Source organism: Acipenser ruthenus, chromosome 7, assembly GCF_902713425.1.
Source record: "Acipenser ruthenus chromosome 7, fAciRut3.2 maternal haplotype, whole genome shotgun sequence".
NCBI classification, from domain to species: domain Eukaryota; kingdom Metazoa; phylum Chordata; class Actinopteri; order Acipenseriformes; family Acipenseridae; genus Acipenser; species Acipenser ruthenus.
This window is the reverse complement of record NC_081195.1, coordinates 37,488,283-37,504,832: the sequence shown is the minus strand read 5'-3', so window position 1 is coordinate 37,504,832 and position 16,550 is coordinate 37,488,283. Positions and strand designations below refer to the sequence as shown.

The 16,550-nt window shown below is 42.2% G+C and overlaps 1 protein-coding gene across 11 annotated transcripts in view; it reads right to left on the bottom strand.

The window, feature by feature from the left end:
- Positions 1-16,550, bottom strand: part of LOC117415482 (epidermal growth factor receptor kinase substrate 8-like) — a 91,024-nt gene that overhangs the window by 22,783 nt on the left and 51,691 nt on the right. For all 11 annotated transcript variants that reach the window (XM_059026885.1, XM_059026882.1, XM_059026876.1 and 8 more), the window contains 6 exons: positions 14,401-14,477; positions 7,735-7,802; positions 7,226-7,387; positions 6,350-6,499; positions 4,071-4,153; positions 2,839-2,978 (listed from right to left, as the gene is read on the bottom strand). In XM_059026885.1, the coding sequence (XP_058882868.1) occupies positions 2,839-2,978; positions 4,071-4,153; positions 6,350-6,499; positions 7,226-7,387; positions 7,735-7,802; positions 14,401-14,477 (680 nt within the window). The remainder of the gene's footprint in view (positions 1-2,838; positions 2,979-4,070; positions 4,154-6,349; positions 6,500-7,225; positions 7,388-7,734; positions 7,803-14,400; positions 14,478-16,550) is intronic.

Here is a 16,550-nt window from a genome sequence, read left to right as displayed (position 1 = left end):
TATATATATATATATATATATATGTTAGGTTGAATAGTAGCTCATGAGTACAATCTTCTATTGTCATACTACATAGTGTGTAAAGTGTCTCCTAATATAACAGAAATTAGTTCTCACAGTTTGAACAGCTTTGTTTGTTTGCTCTGCAGTGTGTGAAGTGTCTGGCTGGTTGGTTTGCTCTGCAGTGTGTGAAGTGTCTGGTTGGTTGGTTTGCTCTGCAGTGTGTGAAGTGTCTGGTTGGTTGGTTTGCTCTGCAGTGTGTGAAGTGTCTGGTTGGTTTGCTCTGCAGTGTGTGAAGTGTCTGGCTGGTTGGTTTGCTCTGCAGTGTGTGAAGTGTCTGGTTGGTTGGTTTGCTCTGCAGTGTGTGAAGTGTCTGGCTGGTTGGTTTGCTCTGCAGTGTGTGAAGTGTCTGGTTGGTTGGTTTGCTCTGCAGTGTGTGAAGTGTCTGGTTGGTTGGTTTGCTCTGCAGTGTGTGAAGTGTCTGGTTGGTTGGTTTGCTCTGCAGTGTGTGAAGTGTCTGGTTGGTTTGTTTGCTCTGCAGTGTGTGAAGTGTCTGGTTGGTTTGTTCTGCAGTGTGTGAAGTGTCTGGTTGGTTGGTTTGCTCTGCAGTGTGTGAAGTGTCTGGTTGGTTGGTTTGCTCTGCAGTGTGTGAAGTGTCTGGCTGGTTGGTTTGCTCTGCAGTGTGTGAAGTGTCTGGTTGGTTTGTTTGCTCTGCAGTGTGTGAAGTGTCTGGTTGGTTGGTTTGCTCTGCAGTGTGTGAAGTGTCTGGTTGGTTTGCTCTGCAGTGTGTGAAGTGTCTGGCTGGTTGGTTTGCTCTGCAGTGTGTGAAGTGTCTGGTTGGTTGGTTTGCTCTGCAGTGTGTGAAGTGTCTGGCTGGTTGGTTTGCTCTGCAGTGTGTGAAGTGTCTGGTTGGTTGGTTTGCTCTGCAGTGTGTGAAGTGTCTGGTTGGTTGGTTTGCTCTGCAGTGTGTGAAGTGTCTGGTTGGTTGGTTTGCTCTGCAGTGTGTGAAGTCTATGGTTGGTTTGCTCTGCAGTGTGTGAAGTGTCTGGTTGGTTGGTTTGCTCTGCAGTGTGTGAAGTGTCTGGCTGGTTGGTTTGCTCTGCAGTGTGTGAAGTGTCTGGTTGGTTTGTTTGCTCTGCAGTGTGTGAAGTGTCTGGTTGGTTGGTTTGCTCTGCAGTGTGTGAAGTGTCTGGTTGGTTTGCTCTGCAGTGTGTGAAGTGTCTGGTTGGTTTGCTCTGCAGTGTGTGAAGTGTCTGGTTGGTTGGTTTGCTCTGCAGTGTGTGAAGTGTCTGGCTGGTTGGTTTGCTCTGCAGTGTGTGAAGTGTCTGGCTGGTTGGTTTGCTCTGCAGTGTGTGAAGTGTCTGGTTGGTTGGTTTGCTCTGCAGTGTGTGAAGTGTCTGGCTGGTTGGTTTGCTCTGCAGTGTGTGAAGTGTCTGGTTGGTTGGTTTGCTCTGCAGTGTGTGAAGTGTCTGGTTGGTTGGTTTGCTCTGCAGTGTGTGAAGTGTCTGGTTGGTTTGTTTGCTCTGCAGTGTGTGAAGTGTCTGGTTGGTTTGCTCTGCAGTGTGTGAAGTGTCTGGTTGGTTGGTTTGCTCTGCAGTGTGTGAAGTGTCTGGTTGGTTGGTTTGCTCTGCAGTGTGTGAAGTGTCTGGTTGGTTGGTTTGCTCTGCAGTGTGTGAAGTGTCTGGTTGGTTGGTTTGCTCTGCAGTGTGTGAAGTGTTTGGTTGGTTGGTTTGCTCTGCAGTGTGTGAAGTGTCTGGTTGGTTTGCTCTGCAGTGTGTGAAGTGTCTGGTTGGTTGGTTTGCTCTGCAGTGTGTGAAGTGTCTGGCTGGTTGGTTTGCTCTGCAGTGTGTGAAGTGTCTGGTTGGTTTGTTTGCTCTGCAGTGTGTGAAGTGTCTGGTTGGTTGGTTTGCTCTGCAGTGTGTGAAGTGTCTGGTTGGTTTGCTCTGCAGTGTGTGAAGTGTCTGGCTGGTTGGTTTGCTCTGCAGTGTGTGAAGTGTCTGGCTGGTTTGCTCTGCAGTGTGTGAAGTGTCTAGTTGGTTGGTTTGCTCTGCAGTGTGTGAAGTGTCTGGTTGGTTGGTTTGCTCTGCAGTGTGTGAAGTGTCTGGCTGGTTGGTTTGCTCTGCAGTGTGTGAAGTGTCTGGTTGGTTGGTTTGCTCTGCAGTGTGTGAAGTGTCTGGTTGGTTTGCTCTGCAGTGTGTGAAGTGTCTGGTTTGTTTGCTCTGCAGTGTGTGAAGTGTCTGGTTGGTTGGTTTGCTCTGCAGTGTGTGAAGTGTCTGGTTGGTTTGCTCTGCAGTGTGTGAAGTGTCTGGTTGGTTGGTTTGCTCTGCAGTGTGTGAAGTGTCTGGTTGGTTGGTTTGCTCTGCAGTGTGTGAAGTGTCTGGCTGGTTGGTTTGCTCTGCAGTGTGTGAAGTGTCTGGCTGGTTGGTTTGCTCTGCAGTGTGTGAAGTGTCTGGTTGGTTGGTTTGCTCTGCAGTGTGTGAAGTGTCTGGTTGGTTTGTTTGCTCTGCAGTGTGTGAAGTGTCTAGTTGGTTAGTTTGCTCTGCAGTGTGTGAAGTGTCTGGTTTGTTTGCTCTGCAGTGTGTGAAGTGTCTGGCTGGTTGGTTTGCTCTGCAGTGTGTGAAGTGTCTGGTTGGTTGGTTTGCTCTGCAGTGTGTGAAGTGTCTGGTTGGTTGGTTTGCTCTGCAGTGTGTGAAGTGTCTGGTTGGTTGGTTTGCTCTGCAGTGTGTGAAGTCTCTGGTTGGTTGGTTTTCTCTGCAGTGTGTGAAGTGTCTGGTTGGTTGGTTTGCTCTGCAGTGTGTGAAGTCTCTGGTTGGTTGGTTTGCTCTGCACTTCACTCACAGTCTTGGTTCTCAGAAGCTGCCCAGGCTGACCAGGCTGCCACCCTGCTCTTCACATCCACCTGAGTGACAGTGGCAGGGGGGAACGGGGCCGGGGCGGAGGGGGGCGGAGGGATGGCGTTGCTGCTCTTCAAAATCATCCTGGGAAGGCAAAACAAACAGGGGAGTGTTGAAGATAGACTGCAGTACTATCTCGGAAATGTGGATTTAACATTTAGGTCCAGGATTGGAAATAAGACTCTCATTGCAGAGCAGTCTGATCCATTGCTGGTTTCACTACAAGTTTAATAAGACACATTTGAGCTTGTTACCTGTACACTGTGGCTAATCAAGCTCGTAGTCTTATTTCCATCCCCAATCTAATCAAAACCTTAGTCGACCTGACTTAACTCTGATAGCTCAGTATTTAAAAAAAAAAAAGTTGCTTCCTTATGATCTTACATTAATATTGGTGGTTACAGTTGTACAGTATGTGGTGTAACATCACTAGGAGACTAAACTACAGCACTGGAGAACAGGTCACACAGAGAGAGAGAGAGAGAGAGAGAGAGAGAGAGAGAGAGAGAGAGAGAGAGAGAGAGAGAGAGAGAGAGAGAGAGAGAGAGAGCATTGGAATTTAGAATGTACTGTGCTTGACATTCACAACTCCCATTGTGACCCATAGGGGGAGCTGATTCATTCATAACATCATTAACATTGCGAAACAGCACACATCCTTGTAGAATCTAAAAATATTTTATTACCATTATGATTACTGTTGTTATTAAAACCATTGTTGATTTATAACCTTGGTTACCAATCCATACTCTTGCTCTTACTAGCACTAGCAATATAACCTCAATTTCTTCTGTTATCAAATATTTGGATTCTTAGCTTTGTATTTTGTACTTCCGATTTTTAATTTGCAGATGGGAATAATTACAATAATTGTTGCCAGATGAAGAAAAAAAAAAAAAGGTTTATTGTGTTAAATGTACAACATATATAGTTTGTACCAGCATTACCCAGCATGCCAGTTAATGGAGAGAGGTCCAGGAGCAAGGTTCAAGGGTCAAGAGTTTTGAACACCCCTCTGTGATATAATTAATTGGGCAGTGTTTAAACCCTTATTAAATCACTCCTCAAGGGCAGTACCTGTGTTTCCCTCCCCTCAGAAATCTTTTAGAAAGCAGTCTCTGATAATTGCAGTGCTGGGACTGATCACCCGCAGTAACAGACAAGAGCAGGCAGTACCTGAGTGTGTCCGGCCTTTTCTTCTGCTTGCCTCCTTTGTTGTCACTGATCGCGCTTTCGATATCTGACTGGATCAGGTTCGCCTGCAAGGAGCAACGTGTCATTAATGTATTACGTTTTCTTTTTAATTGCTGTACCGCGTCATGTATTTAAAAACCTGCACCAACAGTCTAGGCTACACTTCTAGGTGAATACAGGCATCACTGTGTGGGCAAAAACAAGCCACAAACCCTTGGATTTAATCCTTTACACAGCGTACGAATCGGCCCAGTTACAATGCAGTTCAGTTGGATGTCCAGCATCATTCATTTGAGAAAAGAAAAAAAGTATTTTCCTCAGCATAATCCATGTCATTATATAATAACTGCCACTGAAAAGTTATATTTCCCATATAGGTTTCAACTTATACACCATGAAGCAAATTAAATGAAATTTTCTATTTCTGAAGGGTACCCATTTTATTTAAACAATCTCTAAAAAGAATAATTGAATTTTCATATATATATATATATATATATATATATATATATATATATATATATATATATATATATGAAATACTGTACAAAAAAAACCACAGTAAACTTTTATAAGGGCTGTAATGTAACTAGAACAGGGTAATGTTAACTACCTGGAAATGGATGAGCGACTGGAATAAAAACTGGATCTCAAGTCAGGCTTTGAGCTTGTGCTCAATGTCAGATGATAATTCATTAGTTTCTTTCCCAGTGGGATTTAATATAAATCAGGCCACGTTGTAGACTGTGCTAAACTAGAAAGCTTTTTAAAGACAGCCAAATGCACATAATTAAAGCCTTGCAAGAAGGACAGGAAGGCTGGAAATCCTGTCGTAAGAGACAGAGGAGCTGCAGAGACCAGTGCTGACATGGAGTTATTTCATTTTATTGTGTTTTTATGAATAAAATACAGTTTGATATTCCCAAAATTGTTCTAGATGTTGGCTTCTTTGAAACATGCGTGGGGATGATTTATGAATATCAACAATACTGACTTTGAATTCTTTTTTTTTTTTTTTTAAATAGTGTGTGACTGAATAATATCACCCAGCGCTGTCAAAGATTGTATTTATCTTGGCCCAAGTCAAACAAACCTGGAATGGGTTAAACTGCTATGCAATAGGTGTCTTATTCACATCCCTGTTTTATATTAATAAAGAAACTCATAACATGTCCACAATGTGCGAGTTATGTGCCCTGGGTCTTGAAATTCCTGATCTAAATGCCTTCAGGACATTTACATCACGGTTTCCAGATTTTTTTACACATTGTATTTGCTTTCGCATTCCCATAACTGATTGGCTAATACTGACGTCAGATGTATTTCAACACACCTCCACTTAGCTGTTCAATATAGTTATTTAAAATGTGTGAAAAAAACAAACCAACAATAGGTTACAAAGTTTTCTTTCCAAAGAAATCAGTGTTTTAGGAAGTCCAGGGCCACATCCCAGATAACTGACATTAAGCCAACATTTACCAAGGAGCCGACGTGTGCTTTAACTGAGCATGCGATGTGAACGCAATCTCCAGCGCTCCACTTGAGTGGACGTGTAACTCCTGTTGTTGTAACAGCAGGCATCGCTACTAGTTAATCCTGAACAATGCATGCTATGGTTTAAGCTTACTGGACTTTGATTAACACCCACATGCTCAAACACACCACAGCACCAGATTTACAAGGTGTAGTGACCTACATGGCTTTCAAAACATATTTCTACACAAAACCCCTAAGAAAACCTGAACGAGAAAGTTCCAGTTTGGCTCGCTTTCTGAGCTGCACTTTAGTGAATGTAAGTTTATATGTGAGCGCGTATTTCTCACACTCCCTTTGCTGTATCAGGCATACAAAGAGTGCAAGAGAAAGAACACTCTCAACTTGATCAGAGCTAGCCACCGAACACTTAGAAACATACGTTGCAAGTCATTAAATCTAAATAAAAAACAGACCTGATACAACCTACTTAAACTGTTTATATAAAATCTGTTGTGGTTTAAACATTTGAATGCTTTGTCATTGATATTCTGGAGTGTGAGATCTACTAAAATAAATGCATTAGATTTGACGACTGGATGTCTTTTTCAGTGTCTTCAATGTTGATCCCTCACTGCTGCAGACAGCTGCAGAAATGCTTGTTTAAGGCAGCTGGTTTATGGAGACGGGCAGGGCTTGTGAGCCTGGATCTGATCAATAAGAATGCACAGGCGGGTAAAGGATGTGAGAGGGCTGTACATGTTTCACAGGCTGCGGGTGCAACCCACCTTGATCTCGTCGCACTGGAAGAGGTGCAGGTCTGGCTTGGCCTGGCCCGGTTCTTTACACACCAGCGCTAAGATGGAGTCGTAGCTGCAGGCGTTCATCACAGACTGACAGTGCTGGATCGTGCTCAGGGGAAAGTGCTCCAGCTCGTTCTGCAAACCAACAACACAGCGCCATCAGCAACACTTGGTTACAGTATATAAAAAAAAAATGTTTTCAAAAAAGACAGTAAAAGAATGAGACTAATTTTCTTTTACTAAATTTGGAAAACTACCATACCACAGACTTCCTTTTTTTAATCTTATCTTTCCCCTGCTTGTATTGAGTATACACTGAGCTCCAGAATGAGGTCTCCAGGAAAGTCTTTCTTCAGGACACAAAGCTATTCTGTAGGTTTTACTACAAGCTTGATTAGCCACAGTGTGTATGTAGCTCAGGTGTGTCTAATGAAACTCATAGTGAAGCCAGGAGTGGATCAAACTGCTATGCAACAGGAGCCTTACTGCCAGCCCTGTGCTTACATATACTGTACTGTAAGTTACAACGTGGTGTGTAGGGTATCTCATTGTTATAATGGGTGTCATGTCGTGCAGTTTGAACGAGAGGACCGCAAATCTGCTCAAACTGTGCAAGCTAATTTCTGTTCTTTCAGGAGACACCCTAGACACTATGTAGTATAAAAACAGAAGATTGTACTCATGAGCTACCATTCAACAAAACATTTTTGTTTTTTTAATTCAGAATTGTGTCCTAGGGACGGGGTGACGCCTTTATACTTGGAATATGAATCCTTCAGTGGCGATTGGTGGATCACACCGCTATGCAATGGGAGTCTCATTGCTAGCCCTGCAGTGCAGGAGATGCAGAGGCGGGCTCACCGTGGTCTCCACGTCGATGAGGCAGACTGCCTTATCGTCCACCTGCAGCAGCATGTCCTGGGTCCACACCTTCCCCTTGGCGTCCAGCAGCTTCAGCTTCCGGAGCCCGTCCTCCATGGTCACCATGGCCTCCTTGCGGTCCATCACAAAGGTGGTCAAGTGCTGCTCGCAGCCAAGAAGAGAACAACATTCAGTCACGAAGGGGGGGGGAAACAAGACTCCTGTTGCGTAGCAGTTTCACCCATTCCAGGTTTTAATAGGAGCTTGATTAGACACAGGGAATAGGCAACAAGCTCAGGTGTGTCTTGTTACACCGAGTAAAACCAGGAATGGATAAAACTGCTATGCAATGGGAAATACAAGTACTAGTCTTAGTGTTTTACATAGTTGAAAGTGTATAGTATAATACTACATGTAGAGTTTAAACGCTTGGGAAACGGAAAGGAGATTAAAAACCTTGACTGATAGTGGTCATGATGCTGCTGCAGAACTGAAGAGGGCATCCTTACCTCAACCCGGTACTGCGAGGTCTCTGACATGCTGGAAAGGCTGTTCCTCGCATAGTTCTTCCTTTGCTCTGTGGAAAACAGACAGAGAGAGTCAGATCCAGGGTGAAGAGAGCACAGCGTGAACGATTGCTTGGCTGTGCTGGTTCAAGGGAAAACATGCTTCTTGTTTTTAAATGATGCAGTTGGAAATTTTAGGATTGAGACAATTAAAATAACTATATGAACAGCATTTAAATATTTGATTTAACATCATGTAATCAAAGAAACTACAAAAAGATATTGCAGAAGTCTACCGGAAGCCTTAACAGTAGTACAGTATTTCATGTCAGATTTCAAAATGTCAGTTTTTGGTTAAGTATATGGAAAATTACAAAGCGGTGTGGAATTCAATATGTTAACGTAACATTATTCAGCAGGTTTTATTCGATTTATTTATGAAGCAAAATTAGTTAATTCTAGAGGGTGATGTTAAACTTTTGGCCATAGCTGCGTGTGGCTCTACCAGATAAAGCTGGAATAAAGTCATACAATAGCACATGTGTTTTGGAAACATGCTTTAACCCTTTAATATACAAGGGAAAAAAATGATGCTAACTTTCTTCTTGTTTGCAATGAGGTGCACGAAACAGGGTTTAAAACGTACTGACAGATTGGATCTGGTCGTCCAAACTGTCAGTTTCCGCCTCATGATACTCAAGTCACCCTGCTTGGTTTAGCTATTGAAATGACATGGCTTGTTTTTGCAGCTGATGAAGCTTGGGTATCGGTTAAAGACGCATATTCTAAAACAAACAAGTATGCCAGTAACAGTTAATAGTTTGAATGAGACTTCCCCTTTAAGGAGCAGGTTCCAGGACTTATTTCACCTATCAGTACAGAGAATTAAGCAGCAGGACCGGAAAACAAAAGCACACCAACTGCAATCCATCCAGAATTGTACAGCAAAACGGCACCAGCTGTAGGCTCTCAGTACTTACCACCAGCACTGCTCTGTTGCAATGCTCTCAGTACTTACCACCAGCACTGCTCTGTTGCAATGCTCTCAGTACTTGCCACCAGCACTGCTCTGTTGCAATGCTCTCAGTACTTACCACCAGCACTGCTCTGTTGCAATGCTCTCAGTACTTGCCACCAGCACTGCTCTGTTGCAATGCTCTCAGTACTTGCCACCAGCACTGCTATGTTGCAATGCTCTCAGTACTTGGCACCAGCACTGCTCTTTGTTGCAATGCTCTCAGTACTTGGCACCAGCACTGCTATGTTGCAATGCTCTCAGTACTTGGCACCAGCACTGCTCTGTTGCAATGCTCTCAGTACTTGGCACCAGCACTGCTCTTTGTTGCAATGCTCTCAGTACTTGGCACCAGCACTGCTCTTTGTTGCAATGCTCTCAGTACTTGGCACCAGCACTGCTGTTTGTTGCAATGCTCTCAGTACTTACCACCAGCACTGCTCTTTGTTGAAATCAAATCACATGCCGCTGATTTCTTTGGCAATTGCTGAATGTTACAAGTGCTTTTGTTCACTGCGAGCGCTTGGACGCAACACACATCCAGAAAGACCATCACTTTAACAAGCCTGGCAACACAGCAAACGAAAAGGCAATCTACTAATGCTGCAAAACCAAAAACATTCATTCTTTTCTACAATTGTGCAGCGGCGAATGCAGGCATGGGACAACAAGTTGCTAAGCAAGTTTTACTTGGACTGCAAATTAGCTGACATTAAAAGACTTCACCAATATAATTTACTATATATATTATGCTGTATGCAATTTATGGCTAACCTTACTTGCACACATCACTTGTTTTACAGAACGAAGTTAGAGATCAGATATGTAAAAAATATCTGATTAGTACTGATAGTATTAAAGATATGATGGATATTATATTTAGCTGTACTTCATAGCAGGATGGCTGCACTGGGCGTCACTATGAAGGAAAAGGATTACTGAAACGGTAGTTTTGGTTTTGCAGGATATTTTGAACAGCTAGACTAGGCACCACAAAATCACCAAACAAACCACCATGTGTTCCTTTCTACCTTTCTTTCTATGTTTGGACGATGATCTGAAGAAGTACAGCCCGTCCGTCCCTGAGTGAAGGAAGGGAAACGAGAGAAGTGCAATGGGCATAGCAGAGTACAGGACACGCGCCTTTGAGAAATGGCAATGCCTGTGCGCTAACAAAGAGGCTGAGGAGAGGGGGGGAGTAACACAGTGCCAATTCCATTTCCTTTTTAAAATCAATTCCTAATTCCCATTCCCTTTTAATCAATTCAGACATACCATTGACCAAAATTGCAATTAGCAGTGTTCTGTTAAAATTAGCTTCTCACAGTGGCAACAAATTACTTCAATCCTAGTTGCGGTTTGTTACTCAATTAAATTGGCTTCAGATTTAAGCAGCTGAACGATCACAACAATTATGGCTGGAAATGGAACTGAAAAACAGGAATGTTCTCCCGTCCTGGAGCAGAGCTGCACCACCTGCATATTTTGACAAGGAGGTACACAGGCCTGTAAGATTTTGTTAAGTGCCTCCAACAGGGTGTGCTGTTGAGGCAGAGGGGCAAATGTTGAAGTGGTAATGTTCATCATATCCGACGACAGCGCTCCCTGTGCACATGTATAGCTTACTGGTGGGAAAAAAACTAACTATTAAACCCTCTGTCCGGTATAAACTTAATACGACAGTCCCTTCAAATGTTAGAGCCACAAAACTTTGGCATGGTTTCCTAGTAACCCTGTGCATTTGCTCTGACTTCTGGCAACCAGACTGAAGAAAATGAAAGTCAACTAAGTATCTCGATGGAAAACAAAATCGCACAAACACTCAGCGCGTCACAGGCTCTCAAGGACACTGTCCAGCTTCTGCAAGCTTCCCACACACTGTAAACCCATCAGCGGAGGAACAATGCAGTCAGGCAGGGAGGAAGAGCACAAGAGCCTTTCTGCTCCAAAAATATAACAACACGTCATCACTGAGCGGGCACCCCCTGAGCCTGTTAATAAGACCGTTATTATCATCATTATTATTAATATACTGAATAGAAGAAATAAAATAGACCGATTGGATTTCAACAGCTTTGCATTATGAAGGCCTTGGCACAACAGAGGTCAGTGGGTTTGTGTGTGTGTGTGTGTGTGTGTGTGTGTGTGTGTGTGTGTGTGCGTGCGTGCGTGCGTGTATGTGTGGACTCCTCACAATCCAGGTGACTGCATGTCAATCACCTCGACTCGAATCACACAGCAGTGTTGGGGTTCACAAGAAAGTGATCAATCCAGCATTTCACCTCTCCAAAGTTAGAGTAACGGGGTGGATGGGAGGTACAGAGATCTGTATCACTGTGCGGATTGGTGCATTCACGTCTGTACAGGGGGTGCACTTATACACAAGATAAAACACACAGGGACTTGTATTCAAATGGGACTATTTCAGAAAAAGAGGGGACGTGAAAGACAAAACTGAAAAAGCTATCAAAAAATCTATTTACTATGCTATGATGTGGTCTTGCATCAATGTTACTATCCCATTTTAACATGCTGGTGTATGGAAATGCACATCACAGCCCCCACGTCTTGTATCTGAATTAACATAGAGGAAGTTACCTGCATTTTCTCAGCACGGACCCAGTTATCAGCAAAGTTTACCATGGGAAATTTGCAAGGTAATTGTATCATGATTTTCCCCATACTTGTATCTATTAGGATGCAGAGTTGCACAAACAGATTATTTGGACGGAGCTCTCTGCAGAAATCAGGCGCTGAGGAGGTGAGGGTCACTTCTCAGTGCCTGATTTCTGTGGAAAGCTCGATCTGTATAATCAAATAATCTGTTTGTGTAGCACTAATAGGATAGCTGATTTCAGGCTATAAAAAGGTACATTTAATATTTTGAAAAAAGAAAGTAAAAAAATATTACTTTTGGATTTAAAATGTACCATGTTTCAGTAAAAAGGAGCTAAATATAGTAACCCCTTGCTTTGATCTGCTTTTCTGAGCGTCTGAAATGTCAAACACAAGGTATACATCAAATGAAAGCTTCATTCAATCGTGATCCACCCTCTCCTAAGTTTGTGCCTTTATTAAAAATGACATTTCGCTCAGCAAGCTCTGCTCCAAGGCTGTCAGTCTCTTGTGAAGCTCGTTTAGACGAAGGACGGAGGTTGTGTGCGGTTTTCTTTTATTCTCGTTTGTCAAGGTATGAAAGAAGCTTGACGAAACCTCCTCATAATAGAAAAAGTCACCTATTCTTCTAATGATTAAACAGTGGCCAGAGTTGAACCCTGTAATGCCCAAGCATTTTTTGAAATGGGAAAAGCTACTTGATTTATGTAACTAGGCTTATGTAACAAAACACTTTGTTATTTGTCCTGTCTGGCAACACAATGAACTGCATATGAAAAATTCTGTCTTGTGAGGCTGGTTTTAAAAAATAAAAATACAGAAGGGTGGCTAAGCATTGGATGAGATGTGACACAGAAATGGGAATTATAGGGTTAAAATGTCAGGCTTTATATTCTTGTAGTGCTGTGCAATGTGAGCAAGTCTTTTATTTTTGTGTGTGTTAAGCCTTCATCATTACAGCGTACAATAAGAAAATACAGTAAGTGTGTTTCTGCAGGAGACAGTATCCTGTGCCCTGGCATTTCTATGGCAAGCATAAATCCTTTGCAAAGACTGGCTTCACAGAAAAGAGGTTTTCTATACTTTGTTATCTCACAACACTGCCGTCTTGTCATTAAAATGGAGAAACAGGGGTGAGGCAGTTACATACCGGAACGCTCACTTACACTGCGCGTGTGGTCTGCTAGACTGAGATAACAAACATCTTCAACAACTCCCAGTCAAGCAGCGCAAAGTAGTCTGTTCTACCAGGATTTATTATTCGTTAAACTAATAAAAAACACACCAAAGGTCTGCACTCTGACAGCTCTCAATCGTCCATCACAATGAGGTCAAAGGATCCTGTGAAACAGTAGAATCTGCACTCCTGAATGACTGTATACCAGACAGTACTGCTTCAGGACTCCTAATGGACTTAATGATTCGGTTTAGAATCATAAGATGCAGACTACACAATTAGTACTTATTTTGTTTACCTAAATGTAAAATATATTATTATTATTATTATTATTATTATTATTATTATAATAATAATAATAATAATAATAATAATAGTTTGGCATCCATTTTAAATCCAGTTTGAATACAAAATCTACAGTGGAACCTGAATTATCCAAGTCCATTAGCAAATACCCACACATTATGGTAAACTTGTACTTGACTTTAAATTTGTTTTTATTTTACTGGTATTTGTTCCAAGTTATCACTAAATGTTCTGATCACTGCTTGAAGATACGTTACTGCTGCGGCTCTGTGTTCCAATTCAAGAGGTCCCATGAAGGTTACATGAACGCTGAAAACACGAGCCAACGAAGAGCAGCGACTGGTTACCGAGGACTGACTTCTGAGAGTTCCAAAAGAACTCCAACTCCCACAAGAGCAGAGACTGGTTACCGAGGACTGACTTCTGAGAGTTCCAAAAGAACTCCAACTCCCACAAGAGCAGCGACTGGTTACCGAGGACTGACTTCTGAGAGTTCCTAAAGAACTCCAACTCCCACAAGAGCAGCGACTGGTTACCGAGGACTGACTTCTGAGAGTTCCTAAAGAACTCCAACTCCCAGAAGGCCCGCACTTCGGCTCTCCTCCTACAGCACAGAGCATTGCTATTCCATGACTCGCGTGTTTTTAACATCTCTGTGCTACCTAACACCTTAAAGATACACAATGAATTGAGCGCTTCTTGTTCAAACGGTTTCTTCTTAAAATACATTTGAAAGCGACTCAAGTACCATGAGAAGGAAACAGACAACGACCAGATCCAAGCTGTCTGTACATTTTAAACTGTTTCATGCACCTCGTTGCAAAAATAAGAACGTTGGCATCATTTTTATTTGAGGGACACACGTGTCCCTTGTGCTTTAAAATGTGACCTCTGGAAGTGGAAAGTGAACTTGCAATGAACTATCTTAAAAGGAGCAATAAGAGCTTTGTTCAGTAATAGCTGTGAATCAAACACCATTAAAAAAATCAAATACAAGCTTACCATAACATGTGCATCTTTTATATGAAAATGTGACTCATATGAAATGACAGCAATAGATGAATAATTACAACGTACTTTAAGGGGATATATAAATTCAATGCCGTTTGGAATTCGAGTATACTAAAAGGTATATTACAGTTGCACGCTGTAAAACTGTTTGGAGTTCCTTGTGGAAAACGTTTCAGTTCAGGAACATTTATCTTTTCACATCATCCTGTGAATCTTATTTTCCAAAACCAGGCACCTTTTTACACATTCATTACAGGCAAAACAGAGCATCATTCTTCAAATAACATCAAGAACAAGACTTTCCATAACACAGATACAACAGCTGCTTTCAATGTGAAAGCCTGGTAAAAACAACACGCACAGCAATTGAATCTATTCTGGTTCAAAACAAGACCCTCATTTTAACATGAAACAGGATGTTTGCTGTACACCAGTCAATGACAAAACTGCTTCGCAAGTGGCTTGGTGACAGTGCTGCAGAAATACATGTATGAGGTGAGCATGCTTTTATTATTATCTCAGCTGTGGTGCTGTTCACACCTACCGTACAAGGCCTTTGCTCTGCTCTTCGTGAAGGCTGTGTCCACCTCGGAGCGCTCAGGAGACTGGGAACCAAATCCACTGCAAGACAGAGGTAAAGACATGGGTTCAATCCCCTGTGTATGGCAGCTGTCAGTAGGGGGTGTTGACACTTGGAATTGTATTAAAAGTCCATTTATTAACGTGCTGATTTCAAAACAAGAAAAGCTGTCTTTCCCCGATAACCAAGTCCAATTTGAAATTAACTTAGCTTTTACTATTATTTTAACTAATTCTGGGCACCAGTCCGAGTGTGACGTAGTCCAGACTTAAAGTAAACATTTTTGTGCTTTACCCTCCTTGCCCATTTTGTCGACATCTGGTCTGCTACACAGTGCGATATCAGAAGGTAATGTTTTTTTTTTTAATGTGTGCACTAGGGGCGTTTAAAAAAGTATTACTCGTACTAAGAATTGTCTTTAAGACGTATTTATCGGCAGGTATTAAATAAATCTATTAATTAAGGTGTTGATTTCAAAACAAAAAAAGCGATCCTTCCCTCACCTTTACCATATCAATGTCAATTAAATTCAGCATTGAGTGTTTTAAATGCTGATTGGAAGCTCAGTGTCCCAATCATTCGGGGGCGCTGGCATTTTTACTGCCGTACTACCGAGACCGGAAACTGCATGGAACTTAATGCAGCAGTTAACTGCCATTGATTGGTACTCAATTGTAAAGGTGAGGGAAGGACAGCTTTTCTTGTTTTGAAATCAACACACTAAATGAACGGATGTGTAATACCTACCGATAAATCCTCCTTAAAAAGGCAAGAACCGGCTGTTATGATCCTCCGTCTAGTTCAGAGGATAGTCATCATGTATTTTTTATATATTGTGTATTTAGTGCTCAGGAAAGGCGAGAGATGATGCAATAGTTCCCTGGCTAGTGATGACAACAATACCTACACTCTCTCACACAGACATGGATAGCGCCTTATACAGTGCCTTGCGAAAGTATTCGGCCCCCTTGAACTTTGCGACCTTTTGCCACATTTCAGGCTTCAAACATAAAGATATGAAACTGTAATTTTTTGTGAAGAATCAACAACAAGTGGGACACAATCATGAAGTGGAACGAAATTTATTGGATATTTCAAACTTTTTTAACAAATAAAAAACTGAAAAATTGGGCGTGCAAAATTATTCAGCCCCTTTACTTTCAGTGCAGCAAACTCTCTCCAGAAGTTCAGTGAGGATCTCTGAATGATCCAATGTTGACCTAAATGACTAATGATGATAAATAGAATCCACCTGTGTGTAATCAAGTCTCCGTATAAATGCACCTGCACTGTGATAGTCTCAGAGGTCTGTTTAAAGCGCAGAGAGCATCATGAAGAACAAGGAACACACCAGGCAGGTCCGAGATACTGTTGTGGAGAAGTTTAAAGCCGGATTTGGATACAAAAAGATTTCCCAAGCTTTAAACATCCCAAGGAGCACTGTGTAAGCGATAATATTGAAATGGAAGGAGTATCAGACCACTGCAAATCTACCAAGACCTGGCCGTCCCTCTAAACTTTCAGCTCATACAAGGAGAAGACTGATCAGAGATGCAGCCAAGAGGCCCATGATCACTCTGGATGAACTGCAGAGATCTACAGCTGAGGTGGGAGACTCTGTCCATAGGACAACAATCAGTCGTATACTGCACAAATCTGGCCTTTATGGAAGAGTGGCAAGAAGAAAGCCATTTCTTAAAGATATCCATAAAAAGTGTCGTTTACAGTTTGACAAGCCACCTGGGAGACACACCAAACATGTGGAAGAAGGTGCTCTGGTCAGATGAAACCAAAATCGAACTTTTTGGCAACAATGCAAAACGTTATGTTTGGCGTAAAAGCAACACAGCTCATCACCCTGAACACACCATCCCCACTGTCAAACATGGTGGTGGCAGCATCATGGTTTGGGCCTGCTTTTCTTCAGCAGGGACAGGGAAGATGGTTAAAATTGATGGGAAGATGGATGGAGCCAAATACAGGACCATTCTGGAAGAAAACCTGATGGAGTCTGCAAAAGACCCGAGACTGGGACGGAGATTTGTCTTCCAACAAGACAATGATCCAAAACATAAAGCAAAATCTACAATGGAATGGTTCACAAATAAACATAT